At 41.2% G+C, this 16,889-nt stretch overlaps 1 protein-coding gene across 1 annotated transcript in view; it reads right to left on the bottom strand.

Annotated features, from left to right (window-relative positions):
* The window catches only part of LOC104932112 (formin-like protein 13), a 34,382-nt gene that overhangs the window by 10,438 nt on the left and 7,055 nt on the right, over positions 1–16,889 (bottom strand). The window contains exons 9-14 of the mRNA XM_019273943.2: positions 11,444–11,555; positions 9,354–9,444; positions 6,197–6,283; positions 2,297–2,449; positions 137–266; positions 10–42 (exon numbers count right to left, since the gene is read on the bottom strand). Of these exons, the coding sequence (XP_019129488.2) occupies positions 10–42; positions 137–266; positions 2,297–2,449; positions 6,197–6,283; positions 9,354–9,444; positions 11,444–11,555 (606 nt within the window). The remainder of the gene's footprint in view (positions 1–9; positions 43–136; positions 267–2,296; positions 2,450–6,196; positions 6,284–9,353; positions 9,445–11,443; positions 11,556–16,889) is intronic.

Here is a 16,889-nt window from a genome sequence, read left to right as displayed (position 1 = left end):
TCTACTCACCATCTACTTCTGCGGTCAGGCCTTTGATGGAAGCTATCCAAAAGAGAGAGAAATCAGTGACACGCACGTTTCACTTAACAGACCTCCACTGAAAAGGGCTTTTTTTCAAATCTTGATTAGCAAATACCTCCCGGGACAGTTTCAAATTCTGCCAACTCTTGGGTAAAATTGGCCAAGCACGGTTCATGCAACATGATCTGCTCCACAAGGGCATGGAGCAAGGTGAACTTCTTGTCTCTGCCACGTAGCTGGGAGACCTGGAGATGGAGAAAGCATAGAGTACAAATACAAAACACGCTAACCTGTAGTCCCCTGCTGCACAAGTACAAGGACTTATAACATAAAGGAAGCAAAACTGAGGTGTATTATTATAGCTACACTGTGTGTGTGTGTGTGTGTGGCCATGCTCACTGAAGGCCAGGGAAAGAATAGGATGTCAATACATAGATTCACTTTCTACATCCTTTTGTGTTTATCCTCAACAAAAGGTTTACCTTGGAATGTCCATAAGGAAAACATCTTGTTGTGAGGGTTAACGCCAAAATAAACGCCCATATCAAGAATTAAATGTACATTGTGTTTCCAGCATGTTATGCCTCTTTATACTACTACCCTGCAACAATCCAAAGGGAAATATTTACTTTTTACTGCAGTTATTTGACGACGAGTTACCCTGCAGATTCAGATTTTTAACCCAATCTAGCTCGGCTAATATATTACGATGTATTTTTATGGATTGAGAAATTCAACAGTATATAAAGTAGCTGTATATTGAGCATACGTATATTTTATTGCTACTAGAAAGATCTGATTACTTCCACTCAGGATTAGTGGTAGTAGTATTAGCTGTAACTGTGTCATATTTGTATAAAAATGGTAATTATGACTCTACAATTCAAGCCATGTTGCACTTCATGGGCTCCATATAATTAAAATGCAAGAGGGACCTCTGTAATCCTGTGATAAGCGCTTGTGGTATTTTTCTAGGTTACCAATTAAAGCCCAGGACATGTAAACAAGACATTCACCGAGTATTGATGCTCACAAGTAAAAAGGAAGAATAATAAAAAAAGATCTGAGATAAACTTGATCCATTTTTCTTTCTTTCTTGGAAGCAGCTAGCCATTAATTTGACGAGAGTCTGACTCGAGCAGCAACAGTTTACTATTCTCAATTAGACCTGGAAACACCTCTGAGCGGAACACAAGGCCTCGGCTTCATTAAATGGAGCAGAGGACGTTTTACTTCTGTGCCAAGAGCGTTGCCCCTTAAACCATCCCAGTAGAGAGACTCACACACAAAAGAGTGGTTCAAACTAAATTCGGAGAAAGGCAGAGAATACTCTCACAACCCCAAGGCAGCACTTTAAACTGTACATCCAACGACTGCCGCACCACAAAAGGAACAGTTCAACATTTTGGGAAACACACTTTAGAAGATTTAGGCTACTCTCTATTATTTTTATAGTAAATATAAAGCTAAAGCCGGCAGCCGTCTCGCTTTGCCTAACACAAACTTAAGAAACAACTAGCCTGGCAACCAAGTAACCAAACCCACCAACCAGCACCTCTAACCCATGGAGAAGACATGACTCTTTTCCTCGGTTTATGTACTTCTACTATGAGTAAGTAGTTAAATAGTTTCCATTCTATTGTTTTTACAATCTGTACAGGATGTTTTATTTTGAAAATTGACTGAATTCTCTCTCTCTCTCTCTTCTCAGTGCCAGCTCGACCTGTTCGACGACTGGTCTCGGCATCAGTCGGCACCAGGGAGCCACTTCCGGGAGCTTCTGAAACGCACCACGAAACGCTTCTGTGCATCCAACCTACAGCAGCCATAAAATCCATGCAAACAATGCATACGTGGTCCGACAGGGATTATGTGCTAAACAAACAAGATATAATAACTTTTTAATTGATGAGCTTTAGGATTCCTTGCTTGGTTGGTTGGTTGGTTGGTTGGTTAGCTGTTTTCCCCTACATTTCCAGTCTTTATGCTAAGCTAAGCTGACTATCTGACTGACTGCACTCGAAGAGATTCGCCCACAAGTAACCACACTTGTGCAAACTTTAATTCCTCCTGTGTTACGGCAGGTAGTGACACACTTGCACATCTGTCAGAAGGACGGTGTCAAAGACCTGAATGAACATTCGTGCCTGCCTCAGGAAGGACAAGAGAGAAATTTGAAAGACGAGAGAAACCCTGCTGTGTATATCAATGAGTACTCTTATTAGCCCAGTGCTGCAACTCAATCAAAGGTCAGGCAACAGTGGCGGAGTCGTACTTTAGTTAAGGACGAGAGGCGGAATCCCTTGGCCTTTTCCTTTCTGGCGTTCTCGTTCAGGTAATTGCCGATGGTGAGGAGGTACTCCAGCATGGAAAGAAATGACCTGCAGTTGTTCAGCTGTGTGCACATTCTGATCTGCTGGTTAATCAGCTGGAAGACAAACACAGAGACACAGTGCAAAGTCATTTTGTTCTGTAATCCAACTGCATACAGGCATTCATTTCTCAACACAACAGCTGGGAAATTTAAGTGGAATAAGACCGAGGCTTGTTCCGGGAGCTCTTCTGCACTGACAAAATTTAGACAGAAATAACTCAAGGCTGCAGTCTTTCACATTATAAAGATAAACAGGCATCTCACAACACCTCATTTGACCCCGTAAACTGAATAATTAGGACATGGCTGTTTGGCAAGATTAGTATTTGGTATGCAATTGTGTCAAGTACATATATCCCTCTAGAATATTGCACAATATCCTCGTATAACCAGTCCTGAACAGACTCTGTTGAGTATGGATAGATACTAAAACGAAATGAAAGTGGAATTTTAGATTTTGCTAGTGTTGTATTGGAGGAAAGAGGAGTTGATACTATGGGAATCGTAGTCCTTGACAAAGAGTTAGCTTTTCCAAATACAGTCCATGCCAACCAGCTACAACACTCCCACCATATGTTCCTGTTTCAAGAATAACTTCCCAAAATCTAGCAGTGGGACAGCCTCAATTACACAGAAGAGAAAGCAGATATCCAGCTACTTTATATCTGCTGGCTTTGTAAAGAACCATCTGTACCATCATGGAAAAACTACTGTAGTCCGTATAAAACATAATTGCAACAGCTCAGACTAATGATGTCATGTAACGTGCTTTAAGAGTGCCATCTAAATTTGGTTTCAGTTTTATTAAAAATCTTTTTTTTAAATGAAGTAAATTGAGCAATTATTATAGAAGTAACTGTAAACATGAGGTTGTAAGGCAATCATGAAATGAAAGATACATTTTTCAACTTCTAATCCCATGTCCATGTGTTCATTGTTCAGTTACATGTACGTTATTTATTTGGATATCAAAATCCATCTTTTTTCTTTTAAAATATTTTGGACTCATCTTGAACTCAATGATCTGTACATAAATTTAATCTGTCCAATATGATTTTGGGGAAACAATCTAACACCTTGCAACAGTTAACTTTGTTCATAGCCGTGTTTGGTCTTGGTTATATTTCTAAAAGATGGTTGTGCTTTTATTTTTATCACCACCCGATCTAACAATGTGGACGAGCGAGGTGTGGGTGGAGGTTGGATGTGTTCAGGGCATACGAGACTGCTCCTGGATGGTGCTCTTCACCAGAGGTGAGGGAGTTAACCAGACGTACATTACCTGAGCTGAGCAGTTGGCAACAGTGTTCATCCTTGAAGTCTACACACATTACAATGATATGAAATCAGTATGCCCTTCCTGTCTCCTAAGTGGGTGAGGTTGCTCCTTTGGATGTGTTGCGAACGTCGTGTGGATGGATGGAGATATGGACTGTGTTGTGTCAGAGACGGTTCAGAAAGTGAGCCAGTTTAGTTGTTATAGATTATCTGAGGTGAAACCAGACCGGCGATCGAGCACCGCGAGACGGAAATCTGATATCTGCGTTGTCACGGATCTCAAACAAAAAGGTGATTTTCTCCGTATTTATCTGGAAAAACGTCATTTTAGTGTCAGAATGTTAAAAAGATATGTGGCCTGAAAAACGAGTCTAATATTTACTTCGGTCACTAAGGGCTGCGCTCACCTTTACTTCACCGATTAAAGTCAATAGACTCAAAATCTGCTGCTGGTCTCCTGAAGTGGGGGCCCAGCGGCGGTGGCAGCTAAACCCACAGATACAGGAAATGACTCACCAGTGAGGCGCCTCCTTTCTTAACCGTCTCCAACAGTCTGTTTCAGTTCTACTGATAAAAAAAGGCTAAAGGATGAAGACGAACTGGTTGCTATGGCAAAGGCATGTCTGGTTAACTAAGAGCAGCGCGAGCCGGCATGAGCTTTTCCTGCGGGACCCAAACAAGGCTAGATGGAGGCCAACAGGTCTACAGCCCAGAATCTCTCTGGAGCTCCGTACTGCTCCATATTCACATCCACCCGCACTTTAAAGCAATCCAATCAAATCTGAAGGATTTGTTTTAAATCCCTCCTGTGACTGTATCCAGGCCACGTTTCCCGTTTCACTCTGAAATGTGTCACATTACACAAGCTTAAGATATTGCGATTAACAAAAGTGCTGAAAAAGCTACAGTTAACTCGGTACATCACGGCTTCGGGGAGGCCACCTCCCTGTCCAGGGCTCTTCTTCCTGTCTACTGCATCACTGCTTTTGGTTCTGTGTCTTTGGAAATGGCTTCACAGAGATCACAGCAAATGGTTTAAAGCGGGAGCCAGGTTCATAAGGCAGAGTAAAACCTGTCATTGTCAGTGACAGTGAAACTAAGCACTAACAAGCACATCGTAGGTGAGAAACATTCCCCAGGTGGCGACTTCTCCAGTTTCTCTCCTTGAGCCCTGCATGTCAGGTTGTGGCTAAATCCTCCTTAATGTTTGGGCTTTAAAAAAGTCTGTCACGTCAGAGAATCAAAGGATTTGGAGCATTCTGCTACAGAGGGGACCCAAACCTCCCTGTGTTTGAACATATTGTGTTGTAAGACAGTGACACACTGCGCCGTGGACAGTAGATTAGAAAGCAGTGTGCTTTCACAGCTGCACCTGCACGCAAATATCAAGGTTTAATCGAAAAGTGATCTTTTTTTAAAAAAAAGAAGAGAGAAACAACATCAGAAAGAAAAGGGGTGAATTGAAACTTAATGAAATTGCTAATCTTTCTTGTCGAGTCATCTCGCCGGCGCACGATATGTTTGTCTCTGTGTTTTAGACAAAGAAAAATTGCCGTCACAGTCAATGGATTACAGTACCATCATTCTTATCCATTGTTTCTCTTTATTCTCAGACAGTCAGCAGACAAGAGATTAGAGCTGAAGCACTGATGCTGAAAGGAACAGAAGCTTGAGACAATCACATAAAACTCACCCCCGCCCCTCGACCAAAAGACAAAAAACAAAAAGCGACAGAGGAGCTGGGAGGTATTCTTGTCTGACTGCAATATCTTCACACCCTGCAGTCCCCCAGTGCCAATAAAGAGCAATCCTCTATAGTGTGTAGAGTGTTAGCGTTTACTCTGACTAATGATGAACCACAAATGTACTCTCACTGCAGAGTGTGTGTGTGTTAAGAAAAATACAAAAATAAGTACTATATATTTAAATTGTAACTTTGTAGAATTTGTTATTTCTTTCACTTTTTTTTCTGTCTTTAATGTAAGAGCGCTTGTCTTGGAAGAGAGTCCAGAAGTTTGTTGAATGAAATTAAATTCATGAATTTTTCCACAGCTCTCCCACAAAGTGGATTTTCACTGATAAAGACAAAAAACTTTTGCACGTTTCGCCACCTACATCAAAATGGAACTTGATTTGATTAAGATCCATCTTTCCTCCTCTGTCAAATGAACAGAGGTGTCTTTAAAGTGCCTCTCATGCCTCTCTGTTTTCAGGACTCTTAACCATCCGGAAAATGGAATAGAAACTACTTCAAGCTTAAAGCTCAAACTGGAGGGGGGGAAAAAAGCTTTCATGTATTAATGTCAGTTTGTCCCCAGATGGTCTTTTCATTTATTTCTAAAGCCACGATGTATCTGAACATTAGAATTTGCATTATGGAATACATTTGCATATTCTGTGTCTCGCCGCGTGCTGCGGAGGCTGCGTTTTGACTCTTTTTCAGCTCGTAAGAACAGGACAGACTTTTAAAACCTCCGATTCGGCCTTTTGATTTGACTCCACAGGCGACAGGAGTAAACTCACAGGCTGCAGGTCGTTCATGCTGTTCGGGAGCTCTCTCAGAGTCAGCAGCAGGTCGAGTTGTGTGCTCAGGTAGGGGATGTTACACATCTGTAAAAAAAAAGAAAATGAAAAATGCGAGCATGATGAGTATATACAGAAGAGCAAGTGCAACTATCACATCATCACACAACCTATTTCTATGTGATTATTCAGAATTTTTTAAACGGTGCTGCAGGGAGAGACGCTGCCGTTTGGACGGCTTGCAGCTTGCTCTCACAGGCTCAAGTTCTTTGGTGAGATTACCTGAGGCCTGTCGACAGCCTGATTTAATAGAGAAACTGAAGGCTTGACACCTTGAAACGATTGGCTGAGCTGCCTAGTCGACCTTTGAGTCGGCGCTAACCTCAAATAAATCACTCCACATTGTCAGACCGTCTCGTTCATGCTCAGGTACCATCTCCCAAAGAGCCAAAGGGCACTTGATCTGATGGATTGTTAAGGAGGGATGTTAGGATTAGTGTTAGAAATCAAAGCCATGGAACCATTTGGCTATTTATAAAGAATGAATGTTTCTCGATGTGTCATCCTCCACACTCTCAAGCACAGTTCTCCTCATTTTGTCACATTTTCTGACACATTTTAAATCCTAATGGAGGTTAACAGATCACACTGACTGCATGCCAAGGTAACACTGCCATCATTTAATTCCAGAGGGGATGAAATTGTGTTCACACAGTAGTCACTGTGTTTAAAATAATCACGTTCACAGACGTTTTGCTGACTTTTTCTCAGATACATAACTAGAAACTCTCATACTCATCAAATTTTGAGATATAAAAATACATTTCTGCTTTGGCACAGCGCAAGATTTATGTAGCCAGTGAAAGAATGACAGGCCTGATTTAAGAACATGCAAAGACCTCATACAGCGTAGCAGTGCAACAGAGTGATGGCCTGCAGAGCACGATTAGGATTTGTTTCATCTTAAGGAAAAGGTCAGCGCTTCAACACTAATATATTGATAGTTCTCAGACGCCTCTCTTGTGTCCTTCACAGACATCCCGAGAGGAAAGTGATTATTCAGAACTGTTGGACAGATAATAAGACAATTTTCAGCTGTCTGAATGAAAAACAAGACTTAAAGGTCCAATGTGCAGGATTTATTGGCATCTGGCAGTGAGGTTGCAGATTGCAAACAAATAAATCCCGCTTATTATATTTTCCCCCCTCCGAGCATGTAAACAAAACTACAGCAAACTCGTGAAAAACACTAAAGGGCTTATCTAGAGCCAGTGTTTGGTTTGTCCATTCTGGGCTACTGTAGGAAAATGGTGGATCAACATGGTGGACTACGTGGAAGAGGACCTGCAAAGTCAGCCATGCTGATATAAAAGGGCTCAATCTAACACCTAAAACACACAGCATGCGGAACGGCTCAGGAACGGCTCTGCACTCCCGTCCACCAACTCACACATAATCCGTTTGTGATGCACACTGGCAAGATACCGAGCGTCGCGAGAACGCACGAGATCTCACGAATTCACGCATAATCGCATGATATTGCCGGCTGTAGTCTCTTTGACTCCTGCAATGGCATTCCACGCCGCATATTTTTTCTGGTGTCCTTATATAAAGGATGTGAGGTGTCCCTAACCCTGGACCTCCAGAATCAACTTCTCCTCATCCATGGTGTCGACGGGGTAAAAAGGACGCCTGAAAACCTCTCACCTGTTGACTTCAGGTCGGCCCCGCTCATTATGACATGTTCTTGTAATGAAACTCGATCCGAGTATTTTATTATGAAAATCAAACTGGGCTTTATTTTTTATTTTGTAGCCGATTTCCTTCCCCTCACAATCTGCTCTGTGCTGAATTTATGCGCCGTGCTCCAGCGTCCGTGAAAAATCGAAGCTCTGCGTATGTGTTGCGGAGGTCTGCCGGTCGCCGCAGTCGTTCCGGAGCCGTGACGCAGCGGTAACGGAGACTTGACTAAAATTCAAACGTATCGAGTCGTTGCGCATGCAGTGTATTTTAGGGGTGTGGTAACAAAAACATAACAGTTCTTATTTTCAGGTGAAAACATACCTAGTATTAGTATTAGAGTATTATATTGTCAATAGATCCTCTCAAATTTGACACACTTGGACTCGGCATTGGCTGCCTTGCAAGGTTCCAACTGCTCATCTCTTTTTGGGAGCTAACCAAGGACACTTCGACATGCAGACTGGAGTAGCCGGGGATCAAACCACAGATTCGTGGACAAACCGCTCTACCTCCTGAGCCGCAGCCGTCTTCTTCACCATCTTACCTTAGCATGTTTACAATAAACACAAAGACGCCTGCAGCTGAAGCTGAAAATGTGATCAGATCTGCAGAGTTGAAAAGTCAGGATCACCAAAGATATGTGAAAGAAGGTGAATTTATGTACCTCATTTTCATGGCAACCCACTGAATTCGCTCTAAACAAACTATATGTAAAGCCACTCAATATACAGTGTGGGACAGGAGGAGGTAGCTGAGGTCGACTGTCCTTTGGTTGGCAGCGAGTAATAATGATGCTGAGAAACTGTGATGATGTGTCATTCCTTCATTTTCTTTAATAATTTAATTGGTTTTAATGTGTGCAATGACTGAAAATCACCTCTAAGATTAGGAGTTTCATCTGAAGCCATTTCATTTTCTATTGAGCGTAATATTTCTTCTTTAGTTGGCAGCAATACAAAGTGGACTGAGTGCTACTGATTGGCAGCGTTTAACACAGAAGCCATGTGCCTCCAGACGTATATGTGGTTTCCATAGGCTATGCCATCCTGTTTCTGACATTATGAAATCCCTTATATCTGGTGTCAAATGTTCCTGAAAGGCACCGTAGGCTGATCCTGCTGTTCATCTGTTACCCCCCTCCTGCCTCCCGTCCTCAGCCAACCACAAACGGGTCAAATGGCTGCCAGGCATGCTGGAAGGTGATAACCAGATGAATGCTAAGAGGTTGTCATGACACCCACAGTGTGTGAATGAGGAGGCAGGTGAATGAAGACTCTTCTAAAGAAAAGTGCTACATGAGCAGGAGCTGCATTAGATTCTGCCTGGGTCACGGTACCACGAGTCAAATCCAAAGAAAATTACTATCTTCATTTTGGAAATCATAACTTCAATTATGGTGGAGTAAAAACTGTACCTCCATCATGTACTGGTCCACAATATGCAGCTCTGTCACAGGTCCTTTGTGGGATTTGTACATTTCCACATCCTCCATGGTAGGGACGTACCTGGAACATAAAAATCAATGTATCACTCTTCTTTTTAGATGCAGTACCAGATTTAAAAATATTTTACCATCTTACTATAAATGTTAGGATCCTCCGTGAACACACTATCTGCCAAAGTTTTGGTTCTTTTGCATTAAAAGTTCACAACCACGCATTAAACATTGTCATAAAAATATGAATTTTAGCTACATTAAAGGGTCCATAGTCATAAAAATATGAATTTTAGCTACATTAAAGGGTCCATATCAGACACTTTGGTCACATGATTAAGAATAAACCAAAAAAATAATCACACATGCCAAAACAAGGAGGAAAGTTTGGCAACAATCACAAAAGTCGAAACTTCCCCTCCAGAGCTGATGTCTGCCGGTGACATAGTGAATATTTTATATTGCGAGGAGAAAGAGTGCATGGTGGAAATGTATAGCGCTGGTACAGTCTACTGTGCATGGAGTCATGGTTTGGATTTCTACTGCTCCAGGCACACCTAGGTGTACCTCAGGTTCATCTATTTTAAAAAGTCTGCGTTATAATGCTTTTATTTTGTTGTTCAGTTAGTTGTATTCTGTTGGAAATGTAACTTTATTTTGGAGGGGGTGCTATTCACAGATACTGAAAAAAGTAATTTGAGTAAGTAACTGATTAATATGAAAATGGTTACATATATGTTTAGAAGAAGAAGATTAACTTTATTGATCCCTCGATGGGGAAATTCTTTGCAGATTAAAGTTTACAGATGTGTGTCCAATAATTTAAAGTTCATGTATCTGCTAACTTTCTAAGCCAATGCATGGCTTTGCCTCCTGTTTGTTCAATTTCTGTTCAAATCTTACACAGGTCTAAGTTGCTGTAGAAGAAGTTGATCCATAAATGCAAGAGACGAAAAATAAAACATTAAATTCTAAGTCCCAGCTTACATTTTTTAGACGGGCATCACTGCTTACAGTGGACGAATCGATACATTTAAACTCTGTGTTTCTGTTCCTCGTCTGTGAATTTAAAAATATAAATAAAATATCTGTCCTTTTATTTATACAACAGAAAAACATCCAAACATATCACATATAAAAAAACCAAGAGCTGTTTTTCCTCTCTCTGTCACAGCTACTTTCCCATTCTAACCTTTGCCTCTTTATGTCACCACACACTCTTTAGCTCACTCTGTTTGGACGGATGCCATTGCATTGATTTCCAGTAGCCCGGAGAAAGGCGAGTGATTAAAAGTCAAGTATCGCTGATTGTCGTCGTCAACCTCTGTGAAGCAGCGAGACGCTGACGTTAACAGCCATTTACTCACTTGCACTGAATTTGAACCCCGCTCATCTTAAATTTGGACTTCATCCTTCTGTCATTTCTGTACGTTCTGACCTCAAACCGAAGAGGCATTCGCTTTTTCATGAGCCGGGCTTTGTGCCACTGGAGCAGCACCGGTCATTAATATTGCAGCACCTGTTGGGAGTGGTTCTTTCAAGATTGTATTCCTCAGGCTTACGCCACAGTGCATTAAAATATATATTATGTTTTCATAGAATAAATGAAATCCTCCACACAGTGCTCTCATCACTCTTGCCTTCCAGGAGGTCAGCGTCCAACGTTGCTGAGTAAATTGCAGGTAAGAATCAGGAAGCGTTTTAGCCGCTTTCAGTCTTATATTCCTGAGGGAACGTCAATAGTTTCCATCTCCGCAAATAACCCGAGATAAAACTTTTATTAGTAAGCTGCTCTGGTAAAAGATTCTGGCATCTGCTCTTTAGTATTAGTACACAGGGAAGGGCTGCTGTGTAAATTGTGTATCTTCCTCCCCTGTTTCTCATTGTGGGGACTGCACCATGAACTCATGATGATTTGCTTTCCAAAGGTTTAGTCCCTGCCAAGGAAAACACACATCAACAAACCCACGAACTCAAGTAAAAAAAAAAAAGGCCATTCACCCGTCAGCTTCACTCATGACACGATAAGGGATGAATACAAATCAGCCGTTTTTGGCACAAACTCATACCTCCTCAGAGAGGTGATGTGCTCATCAGACATGCCTCCATCTTCCTCGTTAATGATGAACAGTTTGTCCTTCAGCTCTCCAGGTTGCACTGGAAAACTTTTGAGGAAAATGTCTGGAAGAACAATAGATCAGGAAGAGTCAACACACTCAATAGTACATGAAAGCTTCCCTCTTGACAGTTAGTCTTCTTATCCTGCGATGAAATGACTCAAAAAAGTATTCTGAAGACAAAGGGTCCTTTGCTTAATTACTTTCCCCCCCGTAAATGCCTAAGGGAAATGCACAAATTTGCATTCTATCAAGTCAAAGCTGATGTGATGTGATTTTTTTCTTTGTGTGTTACAGAAAATGCTTCTGCATAATTCAGGAGCTGCGAGGAGCATTCATTAGGAGCCCGCTTCAGGAATTTTAGACACGTATGTAAAATACATGATGAATCTTTCTAAAACTGTTGAGCCACTCAGACACTCAGGCATTGCTTTGGAAGTGTCACATCCAACTTTCTTTTATGCATCCTGCGCCGCAAGTAAGCAAACAAACTTCTTTCCTCTTCATTTCAAATGCTGAAAACGCTGTAAGAAGTGTAAAAAGAATAGTTTTAATTTTGTGTTAAGGTGCGACGATCGATACAACTGTCGGTTAAGTACAAAGCTGCAGCCAGGGAACGTTGGTAATGAGTGCATCATAAGCACGACACGGCATCTGTCACGAACATGAAGAAGTCCTGATGAATGTTTATGTTACTAAGCGCCATTGGGGCCATTGTTATCTTCAAAGCTGACATTGTTTGTTATGACAACTTGATATGACGATTTGATAATTAGTCCTGCTGTGGTATATTTATGATGTCTTGGTTAATGTCAAGTTGTCATAACGAATACATTGTTATCTTGATCAATTTCATGGCTCAAACATTGTAGACTCTGCATTGAAAAATACAGAAATACATAAAAGAGAGACGTACAAATTACTTTAAACTGTTACAATCACATATGTAAGTATGGTGTGTGTGTGTGGGGTAAAGAGCATCGCTTCTGTGGCAGGGAGAAAGAAAAGGATATAGTGTTATCTATTTTTTTTATGTATGTGATGTAACAACGTATAGTAATAAAATAATACGTACGTAATAAAACCCTAGAGTAGTCATTACAGCACAATATAGTAATAATTATGTTAGTCAAAATAATATAGCAGTGAGGAGAGGTGAGCACCAGTCTCTGCCAACACAGAGCAGGTCAGCATATGTAGGACCCGAACATACGAGGTAAGAACCGACAACTCCACCATCACCCAGAGCCGAGTGGTAAAGCCTCAAGTGCTTTGTGAGATTGTGACTGAGTGACAAGTATGTCAACAGTCATAACAGTGTTAAGTCAGTCTTATGCACACGTCTTCAGGTGTTGGTGCTTAGCTTGGTTTAAACAGATGGCTCTGTCCAAAATCTGTCAATAGTCGCGTCTAATTCACACATTGAGTCTCAGATTTGTTGGATTCGTGATCCAAGCCCTAGCTAAGAAATAGTTCTCACGCATTACTTGTAAAAAACAGTTTTTGTACGTATTAAAACAACCTGGATGTAATGTATTGATGAGTGCATGCAGGGTGATTTTATTGTCTTCAGACAGAGCCAGCTGGCACCGGCTTCATTCTGAACGGACAGATAGGAGAGTGGTATTGATCTTCTCATCTAACTCTCTGCACCTAACCCCCATAAGCTTATTTCCAAGATGTCAAACTATTCCGTTAACTGTCCATGAGGGTTTCTCCCAAAATAATGGTCCAAATCATCGAACTGATTGAAAATCCACTCATGACAAAGTGAGAAATAATCAGGTTAAATCAGAAGTATTTTGGCGGTACAAAGCTGTTAATCAACACGTCTCTAAATCCTTGACATTAAAGACCTGAGACAGTAATTCCCTCACCAGGACCAACAGAGGCTGTCATGACACGACATTTTCAAACGGGAAATCACATCAAACTACTAATGTTGAGCATTACTAGTGTTCTCGAGAGTGAGGGTTAGGCTTCCGGCTTTAAAAAAAACAACAAAAACACACAAGTGCAAATCAAGCCCTTTTGTTGCTTGGCACTCAGACAAACTGGCCATCGCCCTGGCAAATTAGAATATAGAGATGGAGTGTATCCCACTGGGTGCAGGAAGCCACAGGTGTACTTTTAATTAGGAGAGCGACATTTCCAGTCATTAGATAGGCAGCGTGCACCGGGACTCTCAAGGTAAATAACCATATTAGTATAGTTGGGCGCACATTCTTAACACAAATGCACAATCATCACCCAGCAGCTGAAAGATTCAAGTAGTGCACCTGAGTACACTTTTGAAGTACTTCTTACTTTTTACCTTAGCTTTTACTTTTTGCTTCTACACCACGACATTTGAGATGGAAAACGTTGTCCACTAGTCCGCTACAGGTACTTAACACTTAAAATACTTGTGGGGTCTTGTGACCATGTTGGGGCCCCTTGTTATATTTTGGATGTCTTTGACTTGTTAGCAGTTCCTCCATCTCAACCATAGACAGTATAAATATGAATGTCGTAACCATGACGTCACCCACAGGTTTCTGAAGAGCCGTACATAAAGCTCAGAGTGTGGTGGCTTATATCCGCCGCCATCATCTTGTCACTCCTGCCAGTGTGGTGGCTTATATCCGCCGCCATCATCTTGTCACTCCTGCCATTGCCGCCTCCCGGCAAATCTAAAAATGGGCAAAGATGTGTAGCATCGCTGGACCTGAGGTGGACTGAATGGAGCCTGGTTGCTCAAACAAGCCACCTGTAACAGCACCCACCTCTCAATCAAAACGTTGACACTGTTAATCCTGCATAACTTTAAGCCTTAATATAATGTGAACATGTGAGTTGTATATAAACTCACCCTCAGTACAGTTGTCATGAACGGGGAAATTAGCTACAGAGACCAAAACTGTTTTTTGTACCAGGCTGTAAACATGTTTATTTCTGCTGTCTAACATGGGGACTTATGGAGACTGACTCACTTCTGGAGCCAGCCTCAAGTGGCCGACAGGAGGAACTGCAGTTTTTGGCACTTTGCTTCACTTCACAGCCAGGAGGTTTCTCTAAACAGTAAATATGAGAGAAAAGCTACACACATATATTTAAAAGAACTTTGTTTTTTCTTATTTTCTGCCTCATTAATCACGACCCCTGGGGTGTATCCTGTGACTCCTTTAAGGGCCCAGACCCCGAGGTTGAAAACAACTAGACTACACAGATGAACTATAGTTACACTTTGATATATTTTCGCACTGTTGCGTTGGTGCTTTTACTTAATGAAAGGATCTGAATACTCTGACATGTTGCAGATGGCAGTCTGGGTGAAGACATTTCATTTGATCACACCTTATTAAAACTTAAACTGATTTAAACTTTGTGGCGACACGCAGAGAAGAGTCAGAATCCCACCACGCAAACGTTGTCTTTCATCATCTCTGTAGGTATTTATATATATATATTTTAAAAAATGCAATCAGAAAAATCAATATGAGCTACAATCCTCTCTTTAGTCTTTGGATTCGTGTGGAGCATTTTAAATAAGTATAAATCATTATAGCATTGTCCTGTGGACCCTTGATGCAGCTGATGCTCTTGCTTGCCCACAAGGATCATGTTGATTACCAGAGGACAGCACTCTAAACCGCAGTACAAGAGTAATACAACCACCTGCTCACGCTGTCTACCTCCATCTGCCTCGGCGTGTAACTACAAACATGTTTTTAAAGCCACAGTGGACACAGTCAGCGTGCCAGATCTCTACCTGCTGCTAATCAACAGTTCTTAGTTTATCTGTTAATTATTGATCACGTACTGATGCGATATTATCCGATTGAGGATTGAGGTTGAAGCTGTTGCTATCTTTTCCACAAATAATGCAAGATGTCGCATGTTTACTGGCTGCCGGTGTAATGGGATCAGAGGAATAAATAGTGTGGCAAAGAATGAGATATGAGCTGAATAAACAGCGCACATTTAGGCAGGTTCGTGGTGATAAACATGCAAACAGGGAGCAGGGAGGGCTGTGTGTGGGGGGATGCCAAGAGAGAGAGACAGGGGAGGGTGTTAACTGATTTTTTTATATGGCTTCAATCCTGCTGAATCAAGCTAAATCCTGGAGGACTTTCTGTGTTTTTAAAGTGTAAAGAGGCTGAAATCACCTCTGGTCTTGGCTTTTATTTGTTTATAGTGTAAGTCATAGTAGTTGTAGGTCTATAGCTTCAATACAAATGCAGTAATGTAATGTAACTATTTCATTCAGAGGACAATGTTTTGACTCATCAAATTTCATCTGCCATGTACCTTTGAGAGTTTAGGTCCTTTTTGTCCTGATAATATTTACTTAGCTTTACCGGAAGCATTTCAGCAAAAAAAAAACTTTCAGCCTCATTATCATACGCTGATAGAAAATCTTGAAGAGCCTCTAATGTGTGCTCTGTGCACTCCTGGGTCACAGTTGGTAGAAAATTAGTCTGATTGTTTTAAAGCAGACGTATATTTTTCTTTGAGTGCATGTGGAGAACTTCAAACATGTCAATCCTGATCAGAAAAGCAAAGTTCCCAGAGGGTTGTACATACAGGAACATGCTCCTAACAGACAGGAGCTGCTAATTATCTCCGACCCTCTTTTGCTTTATACTCAGCAAAGGTTTGATATCTCAGGTTTTCACCTGTTGTTCCTCGGTTTAGATGTCTTCTATGTCTTCTTTTGCTCCTTAACACTACAGGATACCTGGTATATATATATTTTTAAATTAAGTGACGTTTTCCAGTGCAGGACATGTGTCTCAAGTCATTTGGTCCAAGCCCCCAGAAAGTTGCAAGTCTTTTTTATTTTTCAAGTCAAGCCACACCCTCCCCCCAGAAGACTGCAGTCTTACCTGCAGTATCTAAGAGAAAAGACAAGGTGTTAGTACCTGATCTGCCTTTTAAAATAGTAAATAAATATGCTTTTATAGTCAGACACAGACGTGATGATGAGCTGATCTATCTATGAACCATCAGGTTAGAGTCATGAGAAGCTTGACTGAGAGGGTCATCCAGTCATGACAATGATATGCCCAGTCAACACTTGTAATGTCATTTTTAATATTTTATACTCAATATTTAAACTGAAAATATCAAATGATTCAAGCCATCATGTCTCTAAGTCTTTAACTTACCTAACTCTCTGTAATGGGCTATTTTTATATCGCAGTATTGCTACTTAATTAAGAAAAGGGCCTGTCCTCTCTTCACACTTTCTATGTTGGTGTTAACAGGATCAAAGTCGGAGAGACAACATGACAGAGCTTCCCTTGTTCTTCAAATGTCAAATCTTTTCTAAAGCTTGCAGCAGAAAGATGCATGGCCTCTGGTTGCCTGCAGGCTGTCATCACTCAGCTTCTTCTCCTGACACAAAGTTTCCAGG

The sequence above is a fragment of the Larimichthys crocea genome, chromosome XV, assembly GCF_000972845.2.
Source record: "Larimichthys crocea isolate SSNF chromosome XV, L_crocea_2.0, whole genome shotgun sequence".
Lineage (NCBI taxonomy): Eukaryota > Metazoa > Chordata > Actinopteri > Sciaenidae > Larimichthys > Larimichthys crocea.
The sequence above is the reverse complement of the archived record's forward strand: the minus strand, read 5'-3'. Positions and strand labels throughout refer to the sequence as shown.